Raw genomic sequence first — 25,862 nt, 5'->3', positions numbered from 1 at the left:
TAGACATGCATAGGATTGTGCAGCAAACAGCAGTTCTCAAATAATTAATAGGATGTACAAATGCACCCTTTTTGTCACACTCCAGGAACCATTTCCTTCCTCCTTGGAATCCCTCCCAAACTTCCCCTTGTAAGAAGCGGTAGGACTTACTTGACCATGCATTCTTTTTTCTCATTATTTCCCAAACTAGTTAGAAGCCTTTTGTTTATCCCTGTTCTCTTCATATGGAACAATATTGCCCGGAGAATGTGAATTAATCTGTGTGGATCTTCAGATGTAGTGTAGTTTAATTAACACAAGAGAGAACACGGCCTGGATGAAAAGTGGGGTTGGTTTGCATGGTCTTTAGACTATCTAGACAAGTGACTTGTGAGTAAAGACCTTTTCATTTGAATTTGAATGCCTGCTAAGAAGCTGTGACAGTAAGCTGTGAATGTATCTTCCACATTCCTACCCTATAACCATCCTGACAGTGAATACGAAAAACGGATTTAAAATAAACAAATTCACATCAATTGGTCCTGTGTATGAAATATCCACCTACTGTGATCCTGAATTTATCACAAATTGCAGAATTCAACAGAGAGAACCCACATATTATGTTGGGAGAGTTTGTAACTAAAGAATTTTAATTTACTGAACTTGTGGTCTTATTCCATGCTAGGGCAAGAGGCGACAATTTTGGAACTCGCTTGAAAGGGCACATTTTAAAGGTCTAACAGCCTTTATTTCCACGCTTTACACTGCTGCATATTTTGTGGTTTTAAATCTCTGCTGGGGTTCTCTCACCAAAAAGTGTTGGCCTCATACTTGGATCTTGGGAATTCTCCCGAGGAAATTCTCCTTTTTATACCTATTTTTCTTTGGACCAACACAAAGGAAAAACAGGGGGGGGGAGAGAGAGACAGTCAACTGATATTAGGGAAAGACAGAATGACAAGACAGGATTACTCCTCCACAGTGTCTGTTACCCACTAGAACAAAATATTTTGGGTAGCTACTCACAGAATTAGCAGTCTTACTTATACAGAAATCTGGTTTCAAAGGCACTACTCTCTTATTCAAAATTACTTACAAGAACAAGATTCTTATCTATTCTTTTCTATGAGTGCTTAAAGTGGCATGATACTGCTTTAAATGTATCATGCGGGTGGAGCCTAAATTTGGGGCAAATCTACACTGGCCGGTTATAATGTTAAAAATGTGTTATGAAAACGTGACACCAGAGGGTGCTGTAGGAGCGATCCTTTGGTAATGGGAAATTGAGAGCTATATAACTTTTTTTAATAGCCTTTAATAGCGTTTTTACAGATCAGAGTAGATCCAGCCTCTGTTTGATGCCTAAGGCTGTAATCCTAACCCTGCCTCCCTACAATGGCCAAGAGAGTTTGGATTATTCTGCCAGTCACGACCATATTCAGTTGTATTCAAGTTGTATTTGTGGGAAGAGTTGTCACAGTGGGTACTGTTTTCTCCTACTCTGACATCTCACATTGGAGAAAGGGAACACAGCCATGAACCCTACGAAGAAAAAGTATTGTGCAGCAAGCATTTGCAAAGCCACTATCAGAGCAGTTATAAGTAGGCCTACTGGATATACTTAGGTAAATTGGATTGTACCCACTGGATCTACAGTGAATCTGTGCATTCAGCATGACTTTGTGTAGTTTTCTCGAGATCAGAGATTGCAAAAAATAAATAAAAGGCAGGGTCCCTAATAGTGTGTACAGTTTGCATATATGTAGATACCGTTCAGAAGTTATGAAAAATATAAGTAGCGTGATTCGGGCAGTTGGCACAACCCTGACCCCATTTATATGTGTTCAGTCATAGGTTTGGTCCTTGTTGCACGTGGTTTGTTGCTGCTGCTGCTGCAGTCACCTTGAGACTGCACGCATGTCTTCCAGCATGATGCAGCAAGAAGAACGACTCATCTTTAGTTCTAAGCTACTTTATTTGCAGTCTATATGCAGAGACTCCATAATCACGTCTGTGTTCTCCGAACAAGAGTACAGAAGTGAAACTAACACATACAATACTTACCTGCCAAGTATCCCATTTTTCGCGGGAAACCCCTGGATTTTAATCCGTTTCCCACTGTTCTCCCGAATGGAGAAAAATCCCGGAAATCCCCCAGATTTCCTACCTGCCACGGAGCATCCATTTTGGGTGCTGCTCTGACCATATGTGGGCACCGGAAATAGGGCAGAGTGGCACCGGAAGTCGCTTCTATGCATGCCCGGCGGCCATCTTGGTGGTGGCCACTTGGCGGTGGCCATCTTGGTGACAGCCGCCGCCATGCGGCCACCACCAAGATGGCCACCAGGCATGCATAGAAGCGACTTCCGGTGCCACTCTGCCCTATTTCCGGTGCCCACACATGGTCAGAGCAGCCCCGGAAGTTGCTTCTACGCAACTTCTGGTGCCGCGCCACTGCTCATCCCGCATTTTTCAGCAAGAGACTTGGCAGGTATGATACAATAACAATACTTAGGCCAGGCATCCCCAAACTGCGACCCTCCAGATGTTTTGGCCTACAGCTCCCATGATCCCTAGCTAACAGGACCAGTGGTCAGGGATGATGGGAATTGTAGTCCAAAACATCTGGAGGGCCGAAGTTTGGGGATGCCTGACTTAGGCGGAAGAGATAAGCTAGACTTCCATTCTCACACTCTCTCAGACACTCATGTGATTTACACCAAACCTAATAGTCCTTGCTGTAGCAGCTAAGGATAGATAGAATCCTAACAAGGAGCAGCCACCAGATTGTTTTTTTTAAAAAAGGTCTTTCATGTGGAATCTGCAGACCATTCAGGGTGCTAACTCATAATTCTCTCTGTTGGTCCCACTCACTTGATCATGTTATGGGATTGCAACATTGCAGTGAGGGATTGCAACATTCCTGAGAAGCTCCTACGCTGCTGGGCATGCATGTGAAGGTCACTGTACTCATCTGCGAAAAAGAATAGCTGTATTAGTCTGTAACGGGGGGTGGGGGTGGGAATAAAGCCCAGCCACACAAATCAGTGATTTAGGGGTGTTCAGATGTACATACCAAGCTCCCACTCGTGAACTTTCTGATTCATTCCAATGAAAGGGGCAGCTCCAGACACACAAATAACCGAGCACAGGAAGTTACATACCCAATTAAAATGAAGGATGGTCACCTTATATTGACAGGCACTGTGTTTTTGATGTTCTCTTGCAGATAAGGATATGTTGTATCAGAGCAACACTGTGGTCTTGCCCTTTAAGGACTGGCTGGTTTATTATGAAAAGAGGTGTGTGTGTGTGTGTGTGTGTGATGTGTTTTAAAAAGACATGTCCCTTCAGTTTCAGCAGTCAGAGAAGTAGGAGAGGCACAGGCAACTATATACTTCCTTTTATTTAGATTCCTCTTTAATAACAATTATTTGAACTTCAGCTGGAAATTTGCTGTCAAGTGTGTCTAGTTGACGGATGTTGTAGATATGCTCTATATATAGGTGCATTCTATCTTTGGCATCCGTTTTTTAAAAACACTCCAGACATTTGTTTCAAGCTCAAAAACGGCCTCAGCTGTCACGTAAGAGGCATGTTAAACTTAGTAGCAAATATACTTCGTATTAGAAGGCTGAGCTGAGGTTCTTGGATTAAACTGGAATTCTAAGCATGCTGACCATAGCTGCCAAGTTATCCCTTTTTTTAAGGGATTTTCCCTTATGCTGAATAGGCTTCCTTGCGAGAAAAGGGAAAACTTGGCAGCTATGATGCTGACTTCAAAATAAGCTCCACTGAAATCAGTGGAGATGCATCTCGTGGCAATTGGTCCACCTGAGCAAAGCAGATTCCTGTGCGGAAATAGACTTCCATACACACAGCCGATGTGGATGTAGATGCACATCTGGGGGCACATCTGCAATGGAATGTTGATCTGCACCCCATTGAACTCACCAGGATACTTCTTTTGATGTGGCTTTGGATACCTGAAGGACCGTCTCCACCACCACCATTCAGGCCAGACACTGAGGTCCAGCGACAAGGGCCTTCTGGTGGCTCCCTCACTAGGAGAGGTGATGACAGGGAACCAGACAGAGGGCCTTCTCGGTAGTGGCGCCCGCCCTGTGGAACGCCCTCCTGTCAGATGTCAAGGAAATAAACAACTATCTGACTTTTAGAAGACATCTTAAGGCAACCCTGTTTAGGGAAGTTTTTAATGTTTGGTGTTTCATTACATTTTTAATATTCTGTTTGGAGCCGCCCAGAGTGGCTAGGGAAACCCAGCCAGATGGGCAGGCTATAGATAATAAATCATCATCATCATCTGGGAGCACCAGTTCTTATACAAATTAAAGACAGATCCAGACAAATAGGTTCGTCGTTGTGGTGCCAGCTATTTAATTTTAGCTGGATTGTGGAAAAATCAGATTGAAATCATATTGAGAGTTTCAAGTTATTATCATGATAAAAGAACCAGTTAATTTCTCTTACGTTTTTATTTATGAAGCCTGGTTTTCTAAAGTTACTAAGACCCTGTATACATGAACGTACAACACATATGTGGCAAGAATTCCACTCTTCCTTCATGCAATTTAGCCCATTAAAGGAACATTTATTATATGCCTATCTGTAGACACCCTTTGTAGGAACCCTGACAAATAACACAATATGATTGACAAAGGAACCTACATGAATGAATGGAATTTCAGGTATAATATGTGTAGCAAATGCCAGCCTACCCTCTGTTATCAGCGTCACACGGCTGAATTCTCCCTCCTTTATTGGCACATGTTTTAACAGTGCTACAAAAGAGGTTGCAATTTTATCTCATTTCTGGAAATTTGTCCCTAAGATGACACTGTTAATAAGTATTCTAAAAAGATGTTCGGGATTGTTGGCATAATCTGTAGTTCCGAACACCGTATCTGATGTATTATATAATGATGTTCCTTATGTAATAGGATTTTCATCAATAATACAAATGCCATGGGATTTCTATAAAATTGACCTCTCATGGCTTGGGTTCATTGCCACTAAAAATAATACCAATTACATAGCAAGATGTATCTATGCCAAGAATTCAAAGAGGTGCTTAGCACTTTAAATAAAGTTGGTAATATAATACAGTATAATGCCATATCATTCTGACTGAAGGGCTTCTAGAAAATATAGACAATGACTGAAAATGATATAAGTATTTCAAACAAAAGGGGTTTTTTTTTACGTCCACGTCATCCATTTAACTCGGCCCCTCTAGAGTATACAACTTACAGATGTACATAATGTGGTTATCCTCTTAGATGTAAACAACAGAAGCATCTATCTCTTATTCAGTGCTAGCTTGATGTGAGACAGTTGGGGAGGTTGGGGTTTCAGCCATTAAACAGCACAGTCTGTTCTAAAACACTTAACGTCTGATTAAAGGCTGATCCATAAGTGCAGGAAGAGAAGATTGTTTAGGGCTTGCTGTTCTGATTGCTGAGCTGCCAAAGGAGTTGATACACTAATGGCATGATGATGATGAGTCACAGAATAGCACCAAAACATCAGGCCCTGGGGAGACCCATATCTGTGTGCTGTGTTTGAAACTCCCTGCTTAATAGCAGCAGTCAGCTGTCTTTATCAGCTGGGAAATGTGATTTATTTTGCAACAGGGCTCAGTGGATATTGCAGCAAAGAAACTTGCAGAAATTATTTAAAGGGGAGACAAGAGAGAGCTGGGAAAGAACACTGTGATCTACCTGAAGGAATAAATAGATTCAGCTATGCATGTGTGTCTGAAAAGCATTTACTGAACTTGCAGAATGTTACAAGTAAATAACACTCTATAGAAAATTGCACCACCAGATCTGATTGTGGTTGTCCATGTTTTCAAATCAGGCCATGATCATTCACATGCTCCAAGTCGTTATACGTTTGTTCTTTGCTTTTATGTTTGTAAATTAAAACAAGGGTTTCTCTCAAAGGGTTTTGAGGATTAGGGATAAGCAGTAGAGTGTCTGTGAAATGGCTCTAAGGCCGCAATGTTATACAGTGTCAGCAGGTTTAACAGTAATAAATAAATAACCGCAATGGACATTAAAAAAATTAACAGTTATTGCGACCTCCATTCCTAAATGTCTGGTGGACAGCACAGACAGCTCTTTAAGAACCTGGGAAGAAATCATATGGGAGAAGGTGCTCCTTGAGATATTTGGGGCCTACCAAGGTCACCAAATTTCAGGTGGTTGGGAGGAGCCCATGAAGAAAAGCCAAAATGGACAAAACAACAGGAGCTGGGAAGCCCTCTGCAGTAGGTGAGACCCCTGGAAAGAGTGGTCTGCCCCTCCCCCACATCCATCTGGGCAAGGAGGAAGGGGCCAGGGCTGCAGAAATCCCTGCCAAAAGTGGGGCTTGCTGTAGGCACTGAATTTAAATTTGGTGCCAATTGAAAGCCCCACTTTTGGCAGGGAGAAATTCCACCTGGGGGCTCCTGAATGAAGCTGATCCCAGTAGGCCTGGCATTGGATGCCAATTTTTAAAGGCAACAGATGCAAAAAAACCCCGCTTGCAGATGAACAATTTGAAACCATGGAGAAAACGGAAATCTTGATTCAGATTAGTTAACATGGAACAGCTTGAGGCCCCCAAAAGATAATCCCAACTGAAATGTGGCCCTCATCAGGAAAGAAAAAAGCTATATTAACTGACAGCGACCTCATTTTTCATGTGCCGATCATTTTGTAGCCAAAATGGTATCATGAGAGGGAAGAATCAGCAGGTTTGGGAGCACAAAGGTTTGCAGTACAGTCGTACCTTGGATCCTGAACACCTTGGTACTCAGACATGTTTCCTCCCAAACACCGCAAACTCGGAAGTGTGTGTTCCGGTTTGCTAATGTTCTTTGGAACTTGAACGTCCCAACGGGGCTTCCACAGCTTCCTGCAGCCAATCAGAAGCCATTCTTTGGTTTCTGAACGTTTTGGAAGTCAAACAGACTTCCGGAACGGATTCTGTTTGACTTCCAAGGTATGACTAGTACAATTTTTTAAAGGAAGAACGCCAAAAGTAGCCCTGTGAGGGCTAAGCATGCCCAATGGCCAACCTCTTTTGGGGTGGGGGTGGGCAGAATGGAATGGAATGAATCCTCCTGGGAAACAGGAGCACGCCACACATTTTGTTGCATATGGGTCCCCATTGCATATAGCATGACTGCTGTAACAACCATACGAAGGAGAAAAACAGGGAAATTGCTGTCCTACTTGTATTGAACTAGTTGAGTCCTTAATGCATCAGTGAATCTGTTACTCTCGGTATTTTCTAGGTAAATCAAATTATAGACTGGATCCGTAGCTAGCCCCTTACACCAAAGTAATCCGCAGGCATACTGAAATAATTTAATTACTTCACTTATTCTAAAGCCAGTGTGCACTAAAATAAAACCCAACACGTTATTAATTTAATGCATTGCAAAGAGCCTTCGCTAATCCTTGAAGTGCTACCAGATTTTCACTTATACAGGATATGAAAAAGAGGAGATTTTTTAGCCCTGCAAGATTAAACAATCACTAGGGTTTAAAGGCTTAATCTGCCGGTGTTTGTATTGGAATAGCGCACAAGTCCCCAGCTCTGAGTGCAATTGGATGCAGCACCCGGAGTTGTTTATGAAAGGAGGGAGGGAGATGCTCCCAAGTAGAAGCGATCTCTCCTTTGAAATGTGTTGTAGTGTGAATCTGTGAAGCTTCCCCGGCTGCCTGTACTTCTTTCTCTGGCTGCTGCCGGAGGCAAGGAGGAGGAGGAGGAGGGGAGTTGCTCCGCTGCATGAATCCAGGCTATTGTTTCAGGCACACGTCTGCTTTAAAGAGAAGTATCACAAAGCAGACCCGTTACTCATTCAGATGCAGAAGCTCCTTCCATCACACAAGACAGCCCATTCAAGTCACATGCCAGAGGTCTCGGCAGAGTGGGCTGCTGCAGCTGCTTCGAATCTGCTGTCCAACATTAGAAGCAGTTGGACGAACCTGACAGCAGTCAGCCTCCCGGCCTCTGAGAAAGGAGGAGGAGGAGAAGGCAGGGAGAATCTCTGGGATCCGAGCTGCACTATGTTTGCAGAGGAGTTGTGGCTTGAAAATGAGAAAGCCTGCGCCGCCGTGGTTCACAAATCTAAACGAGGAAGGAAACGCCAGGAGCTGCTGGCAGTGGCTTTGGGGGTGAAAATGGGAGTCAAGGGAGCGCTCTTGTGGCAACCTCTCAAACTCTTTGCCTATTCACAGATCACCTCTTTGGTCCGAAGAGCGGCATTAACACAAAACGACAACCATTTCAACTATGAAAAAGCACACAATTTTAAGGTAAGAACATCTTGTGTGTTGTTTTTTTATACTCGTGTTTTTGCTTATATTGTCAGTATGTTCTGTGTGTGTCTTTTTATCTATATTTCTCTCTTAGAAAGGTAATATTGATTGGTTTTAAGCAGTACTAAAGAACCATTAAGAGAACAAAACTTGTGATACAACCAAGGGGCTTCCTGGGAAGGAAGGAAGGAAGGAAGGAAGGAAGGAAGGAAGGAAGGAAGGAAGGAAGGAAGGAAGGAAGGAAGGAAGGAAGACAGGAAGACAGGGTGAATACTCTAAACGAGCCCACTGGACCTTGCTGGAATAAAAATGTGGGTTGTGTTCCTGACAAAACTAACTTAAATCTCATTGAAAGCAATGGGGATGGCAAACCAAAGTGTATGTACATGTAACTCAGGCTGCAATCCTATACACAATTTCCTGAGAACTCAGTGGGTCTTTTCTGACATGTACAGGAACCACACCGTTATGTCTTATAAGAAAGAGCTGGATCTGTTACAAGTAAACATGGGTAGAACAAGACTCAGGACAGCAGTCCTTATGCTTTTAAACCAGCTCACTGGATTCACAATTCCTCTGTGGCAGTTCTCATCAGGTTCTCTCTGAAATGGATAAAAAAAATGTGTTTGCCCAATCTTAAATTTTGCCCATGAAGCTCATTCTTAACATTAACCATCCATGTCAACCGCAAAGTCGACTACAGCAGACCCAGCACCTAACCAGAGTGGTGTGATGGCATTGTCTAATCTCTTTTGTTGGGTCAGTGTGCCAAGGAAGCATTCTTGGAGTGAAATGTTGCCCTCGCTTGTCGACAGCTGAAGCTCCAAGCACATGGAAGGTTCCATAGTATAGGTTTAGATCTAGAGAGTCTTTCCATCCCTCAGACAATGTTTGAGAGGGTATGCGTACATAGAAGAAGTGAGTCATCTTTAGGAACTTGGCTTCCCGGCATCTTGTTCAATGTCTTTTTTTTTTCTTTTGTGGGAAGAGCTGCATTTGTTCCAGGCTGAGACACACTCCCGCTATCACAGTTAAAAGTCTCCAAACTCCTGTTTGATGTTTACTGGGAATGGAGAACAATGATTTTTATTCCTACGGCCTTGGGCACATGTTCTGTTTTCCTCTGGTGCTTGCTTTGCTAGGAAGTTTAGGTTGTCTTTTACTACTATCTATAAACAAGCCCATATCTAGCAGTTGCTAGGGGTAATTCACAAAAGAGAATCAAGGCTTTATTGCCAGGTGGGGGAGGGTTAAAACTACAGTCCTCTTCTAGGGACAGATGGCAGCCCTTGCAGAGTAAACTGGAGCACAGACATATGATTAGTGCATATGTCATGCATGCTGGAAATAGTACTTTTCAAATGTATGAGCTAGTCTGTAACCTCCCAATGCAAAAAAAAAAGGGGAAGGAAATTCTTGTATGTATGCTTTGTACACTTACACTGTTTTTGAACTCCTATAATGTAGGTTTCTCTTTTCATGCACTATATAAAAAGAACTTAGAAGTAAGATCTAGGTTATCTTAGAAATATCCCCCAAATATATTTTTGGACCATTCCAAAGGGGGAAAGGGGGCTCTTCTTTGTTGTTTAAAGCATCTTTAATGCTTGCAGATTCCCCATAATCATCATTTTAGATGAAAAATGGTTTCACTTTAGCCAGAAAAATATTTTCTCATGACTTGGGGCATATTTTCCACGTTGACCTATACATTCTTTCTTTCCTCTTCAAAATTCCCCTTGTTTGGTCTTTGATTTAAAACTGGATGTGTGCCCAGAACCTTTTATTTGCTCACTCTAGCTGTTCTGCTTGCCCTCTTGCTTCCTGTTTGAAAAGGGCTATAATTTAACTGGTAAATCATATGATTCTCTTTTCAAAACTTTAAATGCATGACTTGAAACTGGGTTTTTTAAAAAAATCAAAAAATCTCAGTGTGGGTTTTAAGAAGTACTTTGAAAATGTCAACTGGCCAACAAAAAGGTATAATGCTTTAGTAAAATGCCTTATTTGTTATTTATTTATTAGCATGATTTATAGCCAACCTTTTAGGAGGAGTGCATGCAGGGCAGTTTACAGTTAATAAAACAACATAATCACAAATATAACTAAACAGCAATTTAAAAACAAATCAGTAGCAGCTTTAATCAAAATGAGAGTGAATGTTTAATTAACTCTCATTACGTTTCCGAGCACAGTTCAAAGTGTTGGTGCTGACCTTTAAAGCCCTAAATGGTCTTGGTCCAGTATACCTGAAGGAGCGTCTCCACCCCCATCGTTCTACCCGGACACTGAGGTCCAGTACCGAGGGCCTTCTGGTGGTTCCCTCGTTGCGAGAAGCCAAGTTGCAGGGAACTAGGCAGAGGGCCTTCTCGGTGGTGGCGCCCACCCTGTGGAACGCCCTCCCATCAGATGTCAAAGAAAAAAATAGCTACCAGCTTTTTAGAAGACATCTGAAGGCAGCCCTGTTTAGGGAGGCTTTTAATGTTTAATAGATTATTTTATTTCATTTTTCTGTTGTAAGTCGCCCAGAGTGGCTGGGGAAACCCAGCCAGATGGGCGGGGTATAAATAATAAATTATTATTACTATTACTATTATTATTATTATTAATTATTATTATTATTATTATTATTATTATTATAGTATGCCGAAATAAAAGTGTCAGGGGACAGTGATGGGTTGTCGCTTCCCAGGAAAATTATTCCACAGTCTGGGCGCTCCAAGAGAGAAGGCCCTCTGTCCCCTGCCCTCCCATTGCACCATGGATAACAAAGACGACACAGGCAAGAACCTCTGTAGTGGAATAAGAGTTCTTGAGCATATTCATATGGAAGGAGACAATTCTGTAGGTGCCCAGGTGCCCAGGACATTGAGGGCTTTAAAGCTCAATGCCAACACTTCCAAGTTGAGCCTCGAAACAAATGAGTAATGTGCTCACTTGGTAAAGGATTGGAGTAAGATGCCCTTGTCTTCTGGCTCCAGCCAAACCCCTGGTGGCTGCATTTTGGGCCATTTAGAGATTCCAACCTGTCTTCATGGACAGCCCTACCTAGAATACATTGCACAGAAGCTTATCTAGGATCCCTTGCGCCCTTGGCAAGGAACTATATCGGTTCCCCCTCCACCCACACAAAAATCGACTTTATGCCACAGTGCAAGAAGGACAAGAAGCTTCTCTTGTGTTTGATCTTGCTGTGACAGTGGCATTTCATTGCCCCATATGTATACATCATACACTCCATAATCTAATACGGTGATTTTTACACACACACACACACACACACACACACACACACACACACACTGAGCCTGTGTCCCCGGTAGGGACCAGTTTTGTCACCTCTGGCATTGCAGTAGTTTAAGGTGCTAATGACTGACACCACGCCTGACCTCTAGATAAGGACAAAGCTGCCATTTTAACACCATGAATACCCAATCTCTGGCCATTCCCTTTGGTCAAAAGCTGTGGTAACAGCCATATAAAAAGGTTCATTTGAAAACTATACCGATCACCAGCCCCTATTATATCAAGCCTATTTACCCTGATCTAGCCAGGGTCACACTACACACATGGAAGAAGCCTTCTGCCTGTCGCTTCCCAGGTGAATGAATTAATATTCTTCCTATCCATGGGAACGTGGCTGTATTAAGCCTCCATGGAAGATGCATTAGTGGGCGGTAGATAGAAAAAGGTTGACTACCCCTGCTCTAAGCATAGGCAAACTCCAGCCCTCCAGATGTTTTGGAACAATAATAATTATAATTATAATAAATTTATTATTTATACCCCACCCATCTGGCTGGGCTTCCCCTGCCACTCTGGGTGGCTTCCAACAAACATTAAAATACATCAAATATCACAGATCAAAAACTTCCCTAAACAGGGCTGCCTTTAGGTATTTTCTAAATGTCAGGTAGTTGTTTATCTCTCTAACCTCTGATGGGAGGGTGTTCCACAGGGCGGGTGCCACTACCGAGAAGGCCCTCTGCCTGGTTCCCTGTAGCTTTGCTTCTCGCAGTGAGGGAACTGCCAGAAGGCCCTCAGCGCTGGACCTCAGTGTCCGGGCAGAACGATGGGGATGGAGATACTCCTTCAGGTATACTGGACTGAGGCCGTTTAGGGCTTTAAAGGTCAGCACCAACACTTTGAATTGTGTTCGGAAACGTACAATTCTACAATTTCCACCATCCCTAGCTAACAGGACCAGTGGTCAGGGATGATGGGAATTGTAGTCTCAAAACATCTGGAGGGCTGGAATTTGCCTATGCCTGCTCTAAGCCATGCAGTCATGTATCTCCTGCTAGTTCTATTCAAATGCACAAGGGTAGTTAGGATTTCTGCCTGGAAAATGTGGCATACCCAAATGTGGGTTTCATTGGTCAGAAAGAACCAGGGGCCATGAAAGGGTATTTAAAAGCTGGGCTGCCCTTGCAGCTTTGTCCCCACGCACCATCTCCAGGCTAGATCTTCCCAGATCTAATAGTTAATTGGGCATCCACAGTTTGCCCCTTTTCTGGGGCTGAAAGCGACCTTAGAAAAAAGGGGTGGTGGCAGAAACTATTAGACAGGGAAGCACCACAGGGCTTGTGTGCAGCAATAGCACCAAGAAGGGAGGGGGAGACTCTCATGAGCACCCCCGCTTTTCTAAAATAATCAGCTGCGGTTAGCTAAATGATCTCCAGCAAAATTACTGTCCTGTGTGATGTCACAAGCAGACCTAAAATATCCCTGTCACCAGTGTAGAGCAGCTTAAGGAGATTAGGAAACTACTGTTTTAATAATGAACTCAAATGCATTTAACTTCCATAAACATTTTGGTTAGTACTTTCACTGACCTCATCTGCACATAACCCTAAACTAATTCCCGGCTTAGCATGAACGTGCAAATGTGAAGGCTCCTAATGAAAAGACTGAAACTGCTTTGCTCCTGGCTCCAGTTGTTCTGCTGCTGAGCCATGGTTTGCTGAGCCATGGTTTGACTTTGTGTGCCTTCCAAACCCAAGGCCTTGGGTTTAGCTCTCCAAGACAAACCATGCAACCAAGATTCGCCTCATCGTTTTTCCAGCTTGTGGTTTGCCTGGTAGGTCTAAACCACTAGCCTGGGTTTGGAAGACACACTAAGCCAAACCACTGCTTAGCTCAACACAGCAGAGCAGCAGAATGACGGAAAGGGGAGCGAAGCACATGTGATCTCTCTGGGAGCCCATAAGTTTGCTTATTCATGGTTTGACTTAGCATTACACATGTAATGGGTCGTTGTGGTGCTGAACAAAAAAAAATTCCCACTCTTCCCATATCCTCCTCTCATCTTGGACCCATATCTGTAGATTGAATGGGTCAATCGAACAGCATATTTAACTCCACTAAATTTGGATAACAACCCCGATGTCTTTTTAGCGGACAGTGCAAAAATTGAACAAACATAGCTTTCACCTTTGCAAAAAATGAGTAGCATTTCGCTCTGTTTTCCCTAACTATCCAAGTATATTTTCATCAGCTACACACATGATTGGAAGGGCTTGGAAGGAACTTCTTAGTAGCACATCATTACAGATTTAAACTTTATTGAACATTTATGGCATGTGAGCAATCCTGAAATAAATATTGGATGGGAATTTCATTATAGGACTGGGGCGCAGATGGCATCTCTTTTATTCACTAGATTTTCTCTCTCTCTCCAAAAGAGATACATTTCTAACACTTGCCGAACTTCAAACTAATTATACATTACATTTCTCTGAAAAGTGTCAAAATAGGCAACTACAATACTGGTATCATCTTTGATCCCTACCTCTGATACGCCTACATTACTCGAGCTGCTTCAGACTTCCAGATCATGATAAGACTCATGTGTAAAGGCCACGCTGGCTGAACCAACTCTGGATCATCTGGGAGAAACTGGTCTCAAAATTTTGTACATCATGACCATCTTTCAGATTTCAAAAGATTTCTGTGTTCATTTGCTTCATTAATGCAGGATTTGAGACTAGTATTTTTTTTGTAAAATAGTCTTTTCATCTATCTTACGCTGTTCATTGTCATGGCTTGTATGGAGATTGGTAGCAAAATGGCACATACTGTCTTTTTCTTTCAATAGGGATCTGTTTAGATTTTTGTGGTCTCCACAAAACAAGTTTACTTATTTAACTTGGAGCGGAGAAGGAGACAAAAATAGTTTGCCTGTGCCTGTAGTTAACTCAAACATGCAAAAGTCTGTAATTGCCTACAGCGTCTACACAAACCTCTCGTTATTCCTTTTGAGTCAATGATCCCTTTTGCTTGGTGATTGGGATGTGTGTTAGTTATACAAAGGTTCATGCAGCAGTTACATTCTAATTATGTTCCATTATAACTAATTAAATATTGAAAATTAGATGAAACTTACATAAATTATCAATGATATCCTGAAACAACAGAGAAGGGTGGCACCAATAGAGCAGAACCATGAGAAAAATCAAAATGGTCCAAACCAATATTTATGGAGGAATCTCAGTGCATTTTTGTTCTATAGCTATTCCCCAAAGGGAATGTTTTTTTTTCTACAAAGATGACCCTATTGTCTGGTCACGGAGACTCTTAAGAAAAGAGTTTCTTGTTTAGTGTTCACATGCCAAGGAAGCAAATCTGTCTCTGCACAAATATTACTTTCCTGAGATGGAACTTAAGGTTTGAAATGTGTCAGGATCCTTTCATACATTGGTTACACCCTTTTTAGATTTGGTCCAAACATTGTCCTCAGTTGGATGCCAGAAAGCCCTCCTGGAAGTCAAGCAGGAAGAATGTACGCTGCTAGGAAGCAGGAAGAAATTACCAGATTCTTGTTCTAATGCGTGATGAACGGATGCAGGGTTTTGAGAACCTTGCCCTTTTGTTTTGTCTTTAATGGGCTGCTTCAAAAGGTCCTCTACAATTCAGCGAATTGTTTCTTTTACTAAAAGAGTTTTCAGTCCAATCCGCAGCCTGGTACCACAATCTGAAACACACAGTGCTGCCACCCAGAGAGCCTGGGCTCAGAGGCATCCCTTATTTTTTCCCTGAGAAATAAGTCTTTGGTACGCATGGAAGAGAATGCCAGTAAATGGGCTTCATAGAAAGGTGGAAAACCTCTGCCCATATGGTCCAGATCACAACCATTTTAAGCAAGTAAAAGATAGATTTCTACATGTTGCAGCCACCACATGAAATACACAGTTTTCCATTCTACCATTTTTGAATTCTACAACAGTACATTTCATACCGTTCATGGGGAAAACTATACCAAATGCTACAATACATTAAGAGAGAGAGAGAGCGCAACAAGAGAGCAAACTGCACCAGAACCTTTCTACCTAATGGCCTAGTTTAGGTGTCATTTATTTTCAACTAGTTTTTCTTTTCTTTTTGAAAGCTTTGATAGTTTTTTAAATGCTTCTTCTTCTTCTTTGGCGACCACTCATAGCCAAGTAAGATTGTCTTCCATAAACACGGTTTTAACAATGGGTCCATAAGTGACTGTGGAGGCCAATTCTGGATCCACGCGTCCTTCCACAGTGGGGACATTGGTCTTTTATGACTGCTAGGTGGTGGCCCCACTGGGTGCGGTAATCCAGTCAGGGGAAAAGGGAGGCAGACTATGTTTAGGGCACCTTTTCTAGCCCCTCCCCCTTCTCAGGGTGAGCAGAGTGGACCCTAAAAAGGGCTGCTCAGTCATGGATACAGCTGCCGAGCTGCTCAACTGCCTCGTTTCTTGAATCAGAACGACTGAATCTGCTCCACCACCCATGTGCCGGTTCATGACTAGGGGCTTCCAGATTTCACAATCCTGCATCCGGATCACAGTCTGAACAAGTGCAGTCATCCTCACCACCTCATTCTGCTGACCCCCCACTGCTCCATGCTGTTACTAACAGCAAACCCCACAGAGCAGGCGATTTTTCACAAAACCACCATGAACACCTTGTAAAATAGGTTTGAAGTAGATCTGATGCATGCGAGCATAATGGCTCTTTGGCTATTTATTTATTTTATACCTCTTAATGTATTAAGAGATATCTATCTCTAAGCTGTGCACAGGAAATGAAAGCAACAACAGACAACTTAAAAATACAGTGGTACCTCAGTTTTCGAATGTCTCAGAAGTCGAACCTTTCAGTTTTCGATTGCCGAAAACCCGGAAGTAGATGCTTCCATTTTCGAAAGCGCCTCGGAAGTAGAACAGCTTCTGCTGAGTTTTTCTTTCTTTTTTCTTTTTTCAACTTTCTCTTAAATTGGCAGGCCGCCATTTGCTCCTCTGTTTTCGAACGTTTTGGAACTTGAACAGTCTCCCGGGATGGATTACGTTCGAAAACCGAGGTACCACTGTATTGCAAAACACAAGTTACATATAGGTACGCAGTTATATATACATACAGACACAGTTACATTAATACAAAGTTACTAATATATAAACATCAATATCAATTCACCCAGGGTCCAAACAAACTCAGCTTACCCACAAAAGTCTCACAATAAGAAGAGCACCTGGAAAGAGGGGACATCACCCTAGTCTCTTACTTTCGACTTGCTTTTTATGGGCAGGCCCAAGTGGCTGCCTTCATGTGTCCTGTCCTGTTCAGCTACACCCAGTTCTAGAAGCAGCGGATTTGTTGAGTTTCCCAGGTGGTTCAAAGAACGCAAAAAGGGGCCCCCTCCACTCGCAGCTCTTCCTTCACCCTCTGTCCTCTCCTTCTCCTCCTCCTCCATCTTCTTCCACACACCATGTAGTAACAGCAACCATACACAGGCATTTTAAATGTCATCTACAAAGTGGCTGTAACATGCCAGCCAGTCGCATTGGAATTACTTTCACATTATGTTTTTAGTATGAGGCTGCAAACAGGTGGCCATATGAAACTGCCTTGTTCTGAGTTCAGCGTATTGTCTGCTGCATTGGCCGTGCCTCTCCAGGGTCTCAGACGAAGGATGCTCTCCTCCCTGTCCTGCCAATGCCAGCGATGAAACCTGGGACCTTTCGCATGCGAAGCACATGCTTTAGTACGGACACTTTCACTTTGCACTTCACTAGCATATGAGAAACAATGAACCCATTAAAAGAGTTACATAGATTGATTTCAACGCCCTACAGTGTGATTAGCTTTTGTTTGTTTTGCCTTGCAAAATGAAGAGGACCCCGAGACCAAAGGCAGCTTTATTTTCCCCGGGCTTCTTATTACCCTCAGTATTTGGGATGCAGCTGTCTGTGAGGAAGACTTGTTTGTTTGTTGCTTATCTCTTTCTTCTGCTTGTTCCATCTGTCAGGCCATCTGCCTCCCAGTGACCCTGGACTGCTTTCTATTCTGTATTACAGGTCCACACGTTCCGAGGTCCACATTGGTGTGAATACTGTGCCAACTTCATGTGGGGACTCATTGCTCAGGGAGTCAGATGCTCAGGTAATCTTAAACATCTTATTGGTCAGGCCCTTTACCCCTGAAAAACAAAACTGTTTAAAAAAAAAGTTTAGGGGTACTCTCATTTTCCTACTTATATTGAAATACTGCCTCTCAATGAGGTCAAACTTAGATTCACAAAATGTTTAGAGGTATGCATACCCTTGCGTCCCCCCAGAAAAAAAGCACTCTGTGTGTGTGTGTGTGTGTGTGTGTACACACACACACACACGCAATGATGTTGATGATGATTGATGATAGTAGTTGTAGTAAAGGTAAAGGGACCCCTGACCATTAGGTCTAGTCGTGACCGACTCTAGGGTTGCAGCACTCATCTTGCTTTATTAGCCGAGGGAGCCGGCGTACAGCTTCCAGGTTATGTGGCCAGCATGACAAAGCCACTTCTGGCAAACCAGAGCAGCACACGGAAATGCCGTTTACCTTCCTGCTGTAGTGGTACCTATTTATCTACTTGCACTTTGACGTGCTTTTGAACTGCTAGGTTGGCAGGAGCTAGGACCAAGCAACGGCAGCTCACCCCATCGCAGGGATTCGAACCGCCGACCTTCTGATCGGCAAGCCCTAGGCTCTGTGGTTTAACCCACAGCGCCACCCGCATCCCATTTTAGTAGCAGTAGTAGTAACTGGTTTAAAGTGGATGTCTCCATTTCACTCAATGAAGTCAACAACTGGTGTTTCTATTTTTTCCTTTTCTTTTATGAACTTCAAAACTGGGGGAAAAGTAAAACTTTTGCTATGGGAAATCTTGGCTAAAATTTGAATTCCTAGCTTAAAATATATGAGTAACTATTGAGCCTTTTGGGGGATTATAATGGAGCTGATAGTCCGGCAACTAAACTGCTCGCCTGGACTGGACTCCATTTCTAACCTCACTGACCTATGGTTAATGGGTACTAGTCATATTGCTGTTATAGGTTGTTGGCATTTAATATATGTTAGCTACCAAGTGCCAACAGGGTTGTTGACTGTCCAGAAGAATCTAATGGCGTATGTTCTGAGCCTTTAACAGAGATTCAATATAAAGAAATAGGTCATCGTAGTCAAAAAATATTACCTGCTGATTCATGGGTTAGGCACCTGTGCGCCCTCCAGATGTTGTGGGGGCTGCAAACTCCTGTCCCTCTTGACTAATGGACATATTGTCAGGGGTTGATGAAGCTTGATAGACAGCCACGGCTGAATTAGCTGGTCTAGTTCCATGAATGTGCGACCCAGAAAATAGGTGCAGCTGCAATTTAACATGCCATAGGGTAAGGTGAGTTAGGTGGGAAAGTTTTGTTATGCCCCCGAGCTCTTGGATTTGTGGTGGGGACATCATACTGCTATTTTATATTACAGTGCCTAAAGCTGGGGGTTTTTTTCGGTCAACCATACACAATATCCTTATTATATGACTTTAATGACTGTTCCTTGGTAATTTCTTGTCAGTTGTCATACTTAAGCAGGTATGGGTTCTAGCCAACAACACTGTAACTTGACTCCCAATTCCCATCTGCCCCAGCCAGCATGTCCAATCGTTTAAGCCCCTATAAAGAGCTATACACAGGTCTTTGTGGCTGAGATGTCCATGTTAAACTCAGGAGCCACGTGTGACTTCAGGGCCACTGCCAGCCCCTTTAAGCTCGCAGACTCCCTTCGCACAATTAACACAAGAGGTCGAGTAGATATAGAATGAATTATTCTTATAAGAACTGTACATTTAAACATAATATATCTGGCTGGATTTGTTTTCATTCTTTTAAGTATTTAACCTGTGAAAAAAGTATGTTTATTTAGTCCGAAGCTTAACGTTCTGCTTCATTAGGTTACCAATATTTAACTCTAAGCAGACAAACAAGTTTTTAACTACATAGGAAATGTTTAGCAAGAACTAAAAAAAAAACACTAAAGGGAGTATCTTAAGTCCAGCTGGCTGGGTTTGTTTAGATTTCACTGAACAATACTGTATTATGCAGTTAGTTTCTGCCTGAACGAGCCCAATAAACCAAACAGATTTATTTAAAGGCACAGAGGTCCTTTACCTGTGGATATCGAAGAGCTATTTTTAAGCTAGTAGGGGTTGTGTCTCCCACCCAACCTGATAAATAGTGTGAATAATGGTACTTTCGATGCTTGTATTAACCTGTGATTTTTTCCAAATTGGGTTATGTTGCTACTACATAAAAAAAAGAATATTGCAAGGAAATAAACTGTTCATGTTTAGCAGTGGAGTCAAGAATACTTTATGTTGATGGCTGAAAGGGACAGTGATGATTCTGAATCAGACTGTGTACTTATGAGAGTTAATTTTTATAAGAAGTGCAGAAGTCTAAGCCTGCCCAGAATCCCTAATCTCGGAGTTTGAAGCCCTGCTTAATGAATGAGGCAAGCTCTGGTTAGTCATTTGTACAGGTAGTTGACTCTGCACATGCATAGAGACACACTTTTATTATTACTTCACATGTTCCAATGAAAGAGCAATAAATCCATTTTTCTAGCAAATGAGTACAAAGGTTATGTAATAAACGACAAGCATATATTTTAAAGACATATTCATTTTTTTACTGTTCTCAAGCTTCCCCAAACTAGTGCTTAAGGCCAGCCAGATGTTGCGAGCTACAGCAGCTATCAGTCCAGCAATAATATTTATTTATTTATTTATTTATTTATTTATTTATACCCCGCCCATCTGGCTGGGCTTCCCCAGCCACTCTGGGCGGCTTCCAACAAACATTAATAATCTATTAAACATTAAAAGCTTCCCTAAAGAGGGCTGCCTTCAGATGTCTCCTAAAAGTCTGGCAGTTGTTTTTCTCTTTGACATCTGGTGGGAGGGTGTTCCACAGGGCGGGTGCCACTACCAAGAAGGCCCTCTGCCTGGTTCCCTGTAATTTGGCTTCTCTCAGCGAAGGAACCGCCAGAAGGCCCTCGGCACTGGACCTCAGTGTCCGGGCAGAACGATAGGGGTGGAGACACTCCTTCAGGTATACTGGACCGAGGCCGTTTAGGGCTTTAAAGGTCAGCACCAAGTCTTTGAATTGTGCTCAGAAACGTACTGGGAGCCAATGTAGGTCTTTCAAGACCAGTGTTACGTGGTCTCGGCGGCCGCTCCCAGTCACCAGTCTAGCTGCCGCATTCTGGATTAGTTGTAGTTTCCGTGTCACCTTCAAAGGTAGCCCCACATAAAGCGCATTGCAGTAGTCCAAGCGAGAGATAACTAGAGCATGCACCACTCTGGCGAGACAGTCTGCAGGCAGGTAGGGTCTCAGCCTGCATACCAGATGGAGCTGATAAACAGCTGCCCTGGATACAAAATTGACCTGTGCCTCCATGGACAGCTGTGAGTCCAAAATGACTCCCAGGCTGCACATCTGCAATGCAGGGATGATGGTCAGATGAAAGTACATCTGGAGGGCTCTGGCATGGGGTTAACCCTTCCCTACCCAACTACAACAGAAGGCTTATTTTCTCTTGGGTAGAATAGCTGGTTTCTTTGAAGCCTAATTGCACACAGGGAGATGGAGTTGGCAGTCCCCCTCTCCTAGAATATCACTCCACCTCTGTTGCAAACTACACTTTGGCTGCAATCTAGGAGTAAGTCCCACTGGTATATGTGGGTAGCGCTGTGATCTAATCCCTGTGATGGGCTGAGCTCCCATTGCTCTGTCCCAGCTCCGGCCAACCTAGCAGTTCGAAAGCATGCCAGTGCAAGTAAATAAATAGGTACCACTGTGGCAGGAAGGTAAACGGTGTTTCTGTGCACTCTGGTTTCCGTCACAGTGTCCCGTTGCGGCAGAAGCGGTTTAGTCATGCTGGCCACATGACCCGGAAAGCTTGTCTGTGGACAAACACTGGCTCTCTCGGCCTGAAAGCGAGATGAGCGCGGCAACCCCATAGTCACTTTTGACTGGACTTAACTGTCCAGGGGTCCTTTACCTTTTTTACCCAAGTCCCACTGAACTCAGTAGAGCTTGCTTCTGAGGAGACAGATATAAAATTTTACTATAAATGTAATATTTACCATATGGATTGGCCTAGATTTCTTGAAGAGTCATTACAGTCTTGGTCCTTAAAATTTGTTTTAATCTGTTCAAAGCCGCCCAGGGTTGCTGGGACAACCCAGTCAGATGGGCAGCATACACATAATTTATTGTTGTCGTTACAGTTACCTGTCATTATTTCAGTTAGCACTGAAATGATCTGAAGAACTTGTCAACCCATTTCAAATATATTAGAACCACAGGCATTTGGAAGCATTTCCCACATTCTCCACATGGTGGCCAATTTTTTTTTGTTTCAGCCTTAACAGTTGCTCATATGTGCTTCATGTACCTGCTACATTACTAGAGAATTAGAGTAAGATTCAAATGTTATATTACATAGGGGTGCCATACATCTGGGATTAATTCATCAGAAATAGTGTCTGGGCGGAATTCTCAAAAATTTGTTAACATTTCTGGGGAAACCCAGCCATATGGCAGCCCATATCGGAAGCTCAACAACTTTTGTGTCCGGGTGCTCACTTTTTGAACTATGGCAACCCTATACTCAAAGAATTTCATTCCTTTGCATATTTTTGCCTGCCATCCTTTGTTATATTTACAAATTGAACTATTGCCCTGTAATTTACTGTGTGCAGTAACTTCCTTAAAAGTAAGAGTAATTAGGGTTGCCAGACTCAATAGAGGACAGGACTTCTGTGCCTTTAATTGCCCTGCTCTCTTTTGAGTCTGGAAACCTTAAAGAGAAACCAGCAGACCCTTTGTTTAATTTCCAAGCAAAGGGTCTGCTGGTTTCTCTTTAAGGTGTCCAGGGCCGGCCCTACGTGCAGGCTGGGTGGCGCAGGGCACCACGGCGCCGGCCCGCCAGGAGGGCGCCGCGAGCTCCACCCGCCCGCTGGCCGGCCAGTCCGCTGCGCCCACCCGCCCACCGCGCTGGGAAACGGGGCGGGAGGGCGCCAGAGAGATCTGGTGCACCATGGCGCCAGGGGCGCTTAAGACGGTCCTGAAGGTGTCCAGACTCAAAAGAGAGCAGGGCAATTAAAGGCACAGAAGTCCTGTCCTCTATTCAGTCTGGCAACCCTAAGAGTAATTGAGAGTTAAGATGTGAACATGTAGAATGCTTTCATTCTTTCTGAGAGTAAATTAGAAAAAACTCAAAGTAACACTAATACTTTCTTTACAGACTGTGGATTGAACGTACACAAACAGTGTTCAAAATATGTCCCCAATGACTGCCAACCAGACCTCAAGAGGATCAAACGAGTCTACTGCTGTGACCTCACCACACTAGTGAAGGCCCACAATTCACAGAGACCCATGGTAGTGGACATATGTATTCGAGAAATCGAAGCAAGAGGTATTTACATGTCGATGAAATAGGATTTCCTTCGCTGGGTTACTAAAACGCTAATATAATATCACTGACTGACAAACGTAATCAGATATTATGTTACAGAAAAACTAAGTAATTTTAAATTAGATATTTTATATAAAGTCTGGTTTCTTTATATTCCTTTGTGGGGAAAAGCTTTATGAACAAATTGTTTAAAGCATATACTTATCCTCATTTGGATGAGGAAGTGAATTATTGTATAGTTCACCACTACCACCGCACAAACAATGTGCATTGTTTTAATTATTTAATATACTTAGCTATATTTTTCAATGTAAAAAACTATGCCCCCTCACATTTAATTTTTCCAGTAAATATTGCACTTTCTGATTAAAACTATTGGGAGCTATAAAGGTGAAGGGGCCCCTGACCATCAGGTCCAGTTGTGTCCGACTCTGGGGTTGCGGCGCTCATCTCGCTCTATAGGCCGAGGGAGCCGGCGTTTGTCCGCAGACAGCTTCCGGGTCATGGTGGCCAGCATGACAAAGCTACTTCTGGCGAACCAGAGCAGCGCACAGAAATGCCATTTACCTTCCCGCCGGAGCGGTCCCTATTTATCTACTTGCACTTTGATGTGCTTTCGAACTGCTAGGTGGGCAGGAGCTGGGACCAAGCAACAGGAGCTCACCCCATTGCAGGGATTCGAACCACTGACCTTCTGATCAGCAAGCCCTAGACTCTGTGGTTTAACTCACAGCGCCACTATATAGACTATAGTAAAGTCTAATTGCTTTCATAATGATAACCAAGCCTATGTCACAGAAACTGAAGTGAAATGAACAAATCCATGTTAATATATTAATATAAAATAAACTCTTAGCTTATAAATAATATAGAAGGCTTCAATAGGGCAATATATAACTTCAACCAACCAATCAATCAATGTGTATATCATAAATCAAACCTCGAACTGTTATAGGAAATTTAAATCTCTTGGTTGTGCCACCGGGGTTGTGTCCAATTAAGTTCTACACAGTGTAAAACAGACTGGAGTATATTTAATTAAGTTAATAGACCAAAGTTAGCCTAAGTAGCTGAGTGAGTATAGATATTAGAAGACAGTGGTGTGGATCCTTGTGCCGGATTTACGTATAAGCTAAAGAAGCTATAGCTTAGGGCCCCAGTCTCTTGGGGCCCCCCAAAAAACTTAAAGGGGAAAAAACCTGGATGTACATTTCCAAAATATAAGATAAAAAACAAATAAAATAAAACCTTCATACAGCAACAGTGCTTTTTGTTATGTAGGCTCCTATGATGAAAGTAATGGGCCCGCCTGCTAGCCTGCTCCCTAAAATATCACTGGCTTGCTCATTTCTATATATAGGGTGCCTATATTCAGCATGTGCAAATGGCTTTAGATACATGTTAGGTCCATAAATTACCATATAGCATATATTCAACACAAAAAACAGGACAGCTGACACAGGACAGCTGGACATATAAAGGGCCCCATTACCTTCAGTAGCTTAGGGCCTCATCAAACCTAAATCCAGCCCTGTGTGAATCCCAAGAGAAGTGAAGTTTAGGAATTTTACAGCAGTTTTTGATGCCCTCTTCCCACCTGAAGCCACCTGTGCCCCCACCCCAAGTATCTACCCTTCTGAACAATGTAGGTTATGGCATCTGAGGCTGCTGGAAGAGGCACTTTGAAGTTCAGAGAATGAAAGAGCTGCCTGACACTGCAGCAAAACTTTGGGAGGATTTCAGATGGCTGCAGGGACAAGGAGAGGATGGGAAACTTTCCTTTCCATACACTTCTTTAAATTGATTTTCACTACAATCCAAGCCATTAGCTTAAATTAAGTCGTCATCCTTGTGTAGGAAAGGTCACACAGCTCAGTAAGAGAACTGTTAGTTTGCATGCAGGAGACCCTGTATTAAATTTCCGTTTTGTTTTGTTTGGTTTTTTGGTTTGTTTGTTTTTTTAAAAAGGCTAGCAAGCCTTGGAAGGCTCTCTGCCTGAGACCTCGGAGAGCGGTTACTAGGATAGAAGGTTCAAGGCCCTTCCATGGTCACATTCATCACTAGTAGAAACATCTCTCTACTTCCTTGCAACGCTCAGTTGTTACAAAATGAATTGTACCCTTGTGCTTAAATAGTGTCAGCTTCCCTTTCCAATGTAGTGATTTCAAGTTATCTATTATAGATCCTCAAATCGATCTCCCAACTTTCTCCCCTACACACATGGTGTGGGGGGGGACTCACACTGTGAGAGGCTATATGATGAGTAATTTCTCTTGTTACGAGAATTCGGGAGGCAGAAGCTAACTTGTGAAAAGAAGTAAAAAAAAATAACTGGAGTGTGAAAATGTATCCCTAGACTAAACAGCAGCTGATGATATTTTTGCCTGCAGGTTTGAAGTCAGAAGGGATTTACAGAGTCTCGGGGTTCACTGAACACATTGAAGATGTCAAAATGGCCTTTGATCGAGGTACAGTACATCTTAGCTGTGGAAAGCCTGTCGGCAATATTTTAGCTTTGGAAAGCTTGTACATACCCTGTGTTCATTGGCATTGCACATGTTTTGATGCTGTAATAATGAGAGAGCCGTTTTCCTCCCACAATACTTTCTGGGTATTTTATTATGTACTGGTTTCTCTTGGCATTTACCACTTTTGTCAAAACATGTCTTGGGGTGGGTAGGAAGATGCACAGCTTCTCAAAACACACCTATTTGAACCGCTTCATTTCAGGGAGGACTATACCACGTTCTATTTCTGCACATTAAATTCTTCCCCACAATCTCTA

The 25,862-nt window shown here is 42.9% G+C and overlaps 1 protein-coding gene across 2 annotated transcripts in view; it reads left to right on the top strand.

Moving 5' to 3' along the window:
• The window catches only part of CHN2 (chimerin 2), a 157,514-nt gene that overhangs the window by 122,963 nt on the left and 8,689 nt on the right, over positions 1 to 25,862 (top strand). For both annotated transcript variants that reach the window (XM_035129608.2, XM_035129606.2), the window contains exons 7-10: positions 8,232 to 8,309; positions 17,638 to 17,722; positions 22,904 to 23,077; positions 25,468 to 25,545. In XM_035129608.2, coding sequence (XP_034985499.2) covers positions 8,232 to 8,309; positions 17,638 to 17,722; positions 22,904 to 23,077; positions 25,468 to 25,545 — 415 coding nt within the window. The remainder of the gene's footprint in view (positions 1 to 8,231; positions 8,310 to 17,637; positions 17,723 to 22,903; positions 23,078 to 25,467; positions 25,546 to 25,862) is intronic.

Source organism: Zootoca vivipara, chromosome 12, assembly GCF_963506605.1.
Source record: "Zootoca vivipara chromosome 12, rZooViv1.1, whole genome shotgun sequence".
In the NCBI taxonomy this organism is placed as follows: domain Eukaryota; kingdom Metazoa; phylum Chordata; class Lepidosauria; order Squamata; family Lacertidae; genus Zootoca; species Zootoca vivipara.
Note: the sequence above shows the minus strand (reverse complement) of the source record. Positions and strands in the feature narration are given on the sequence as shown.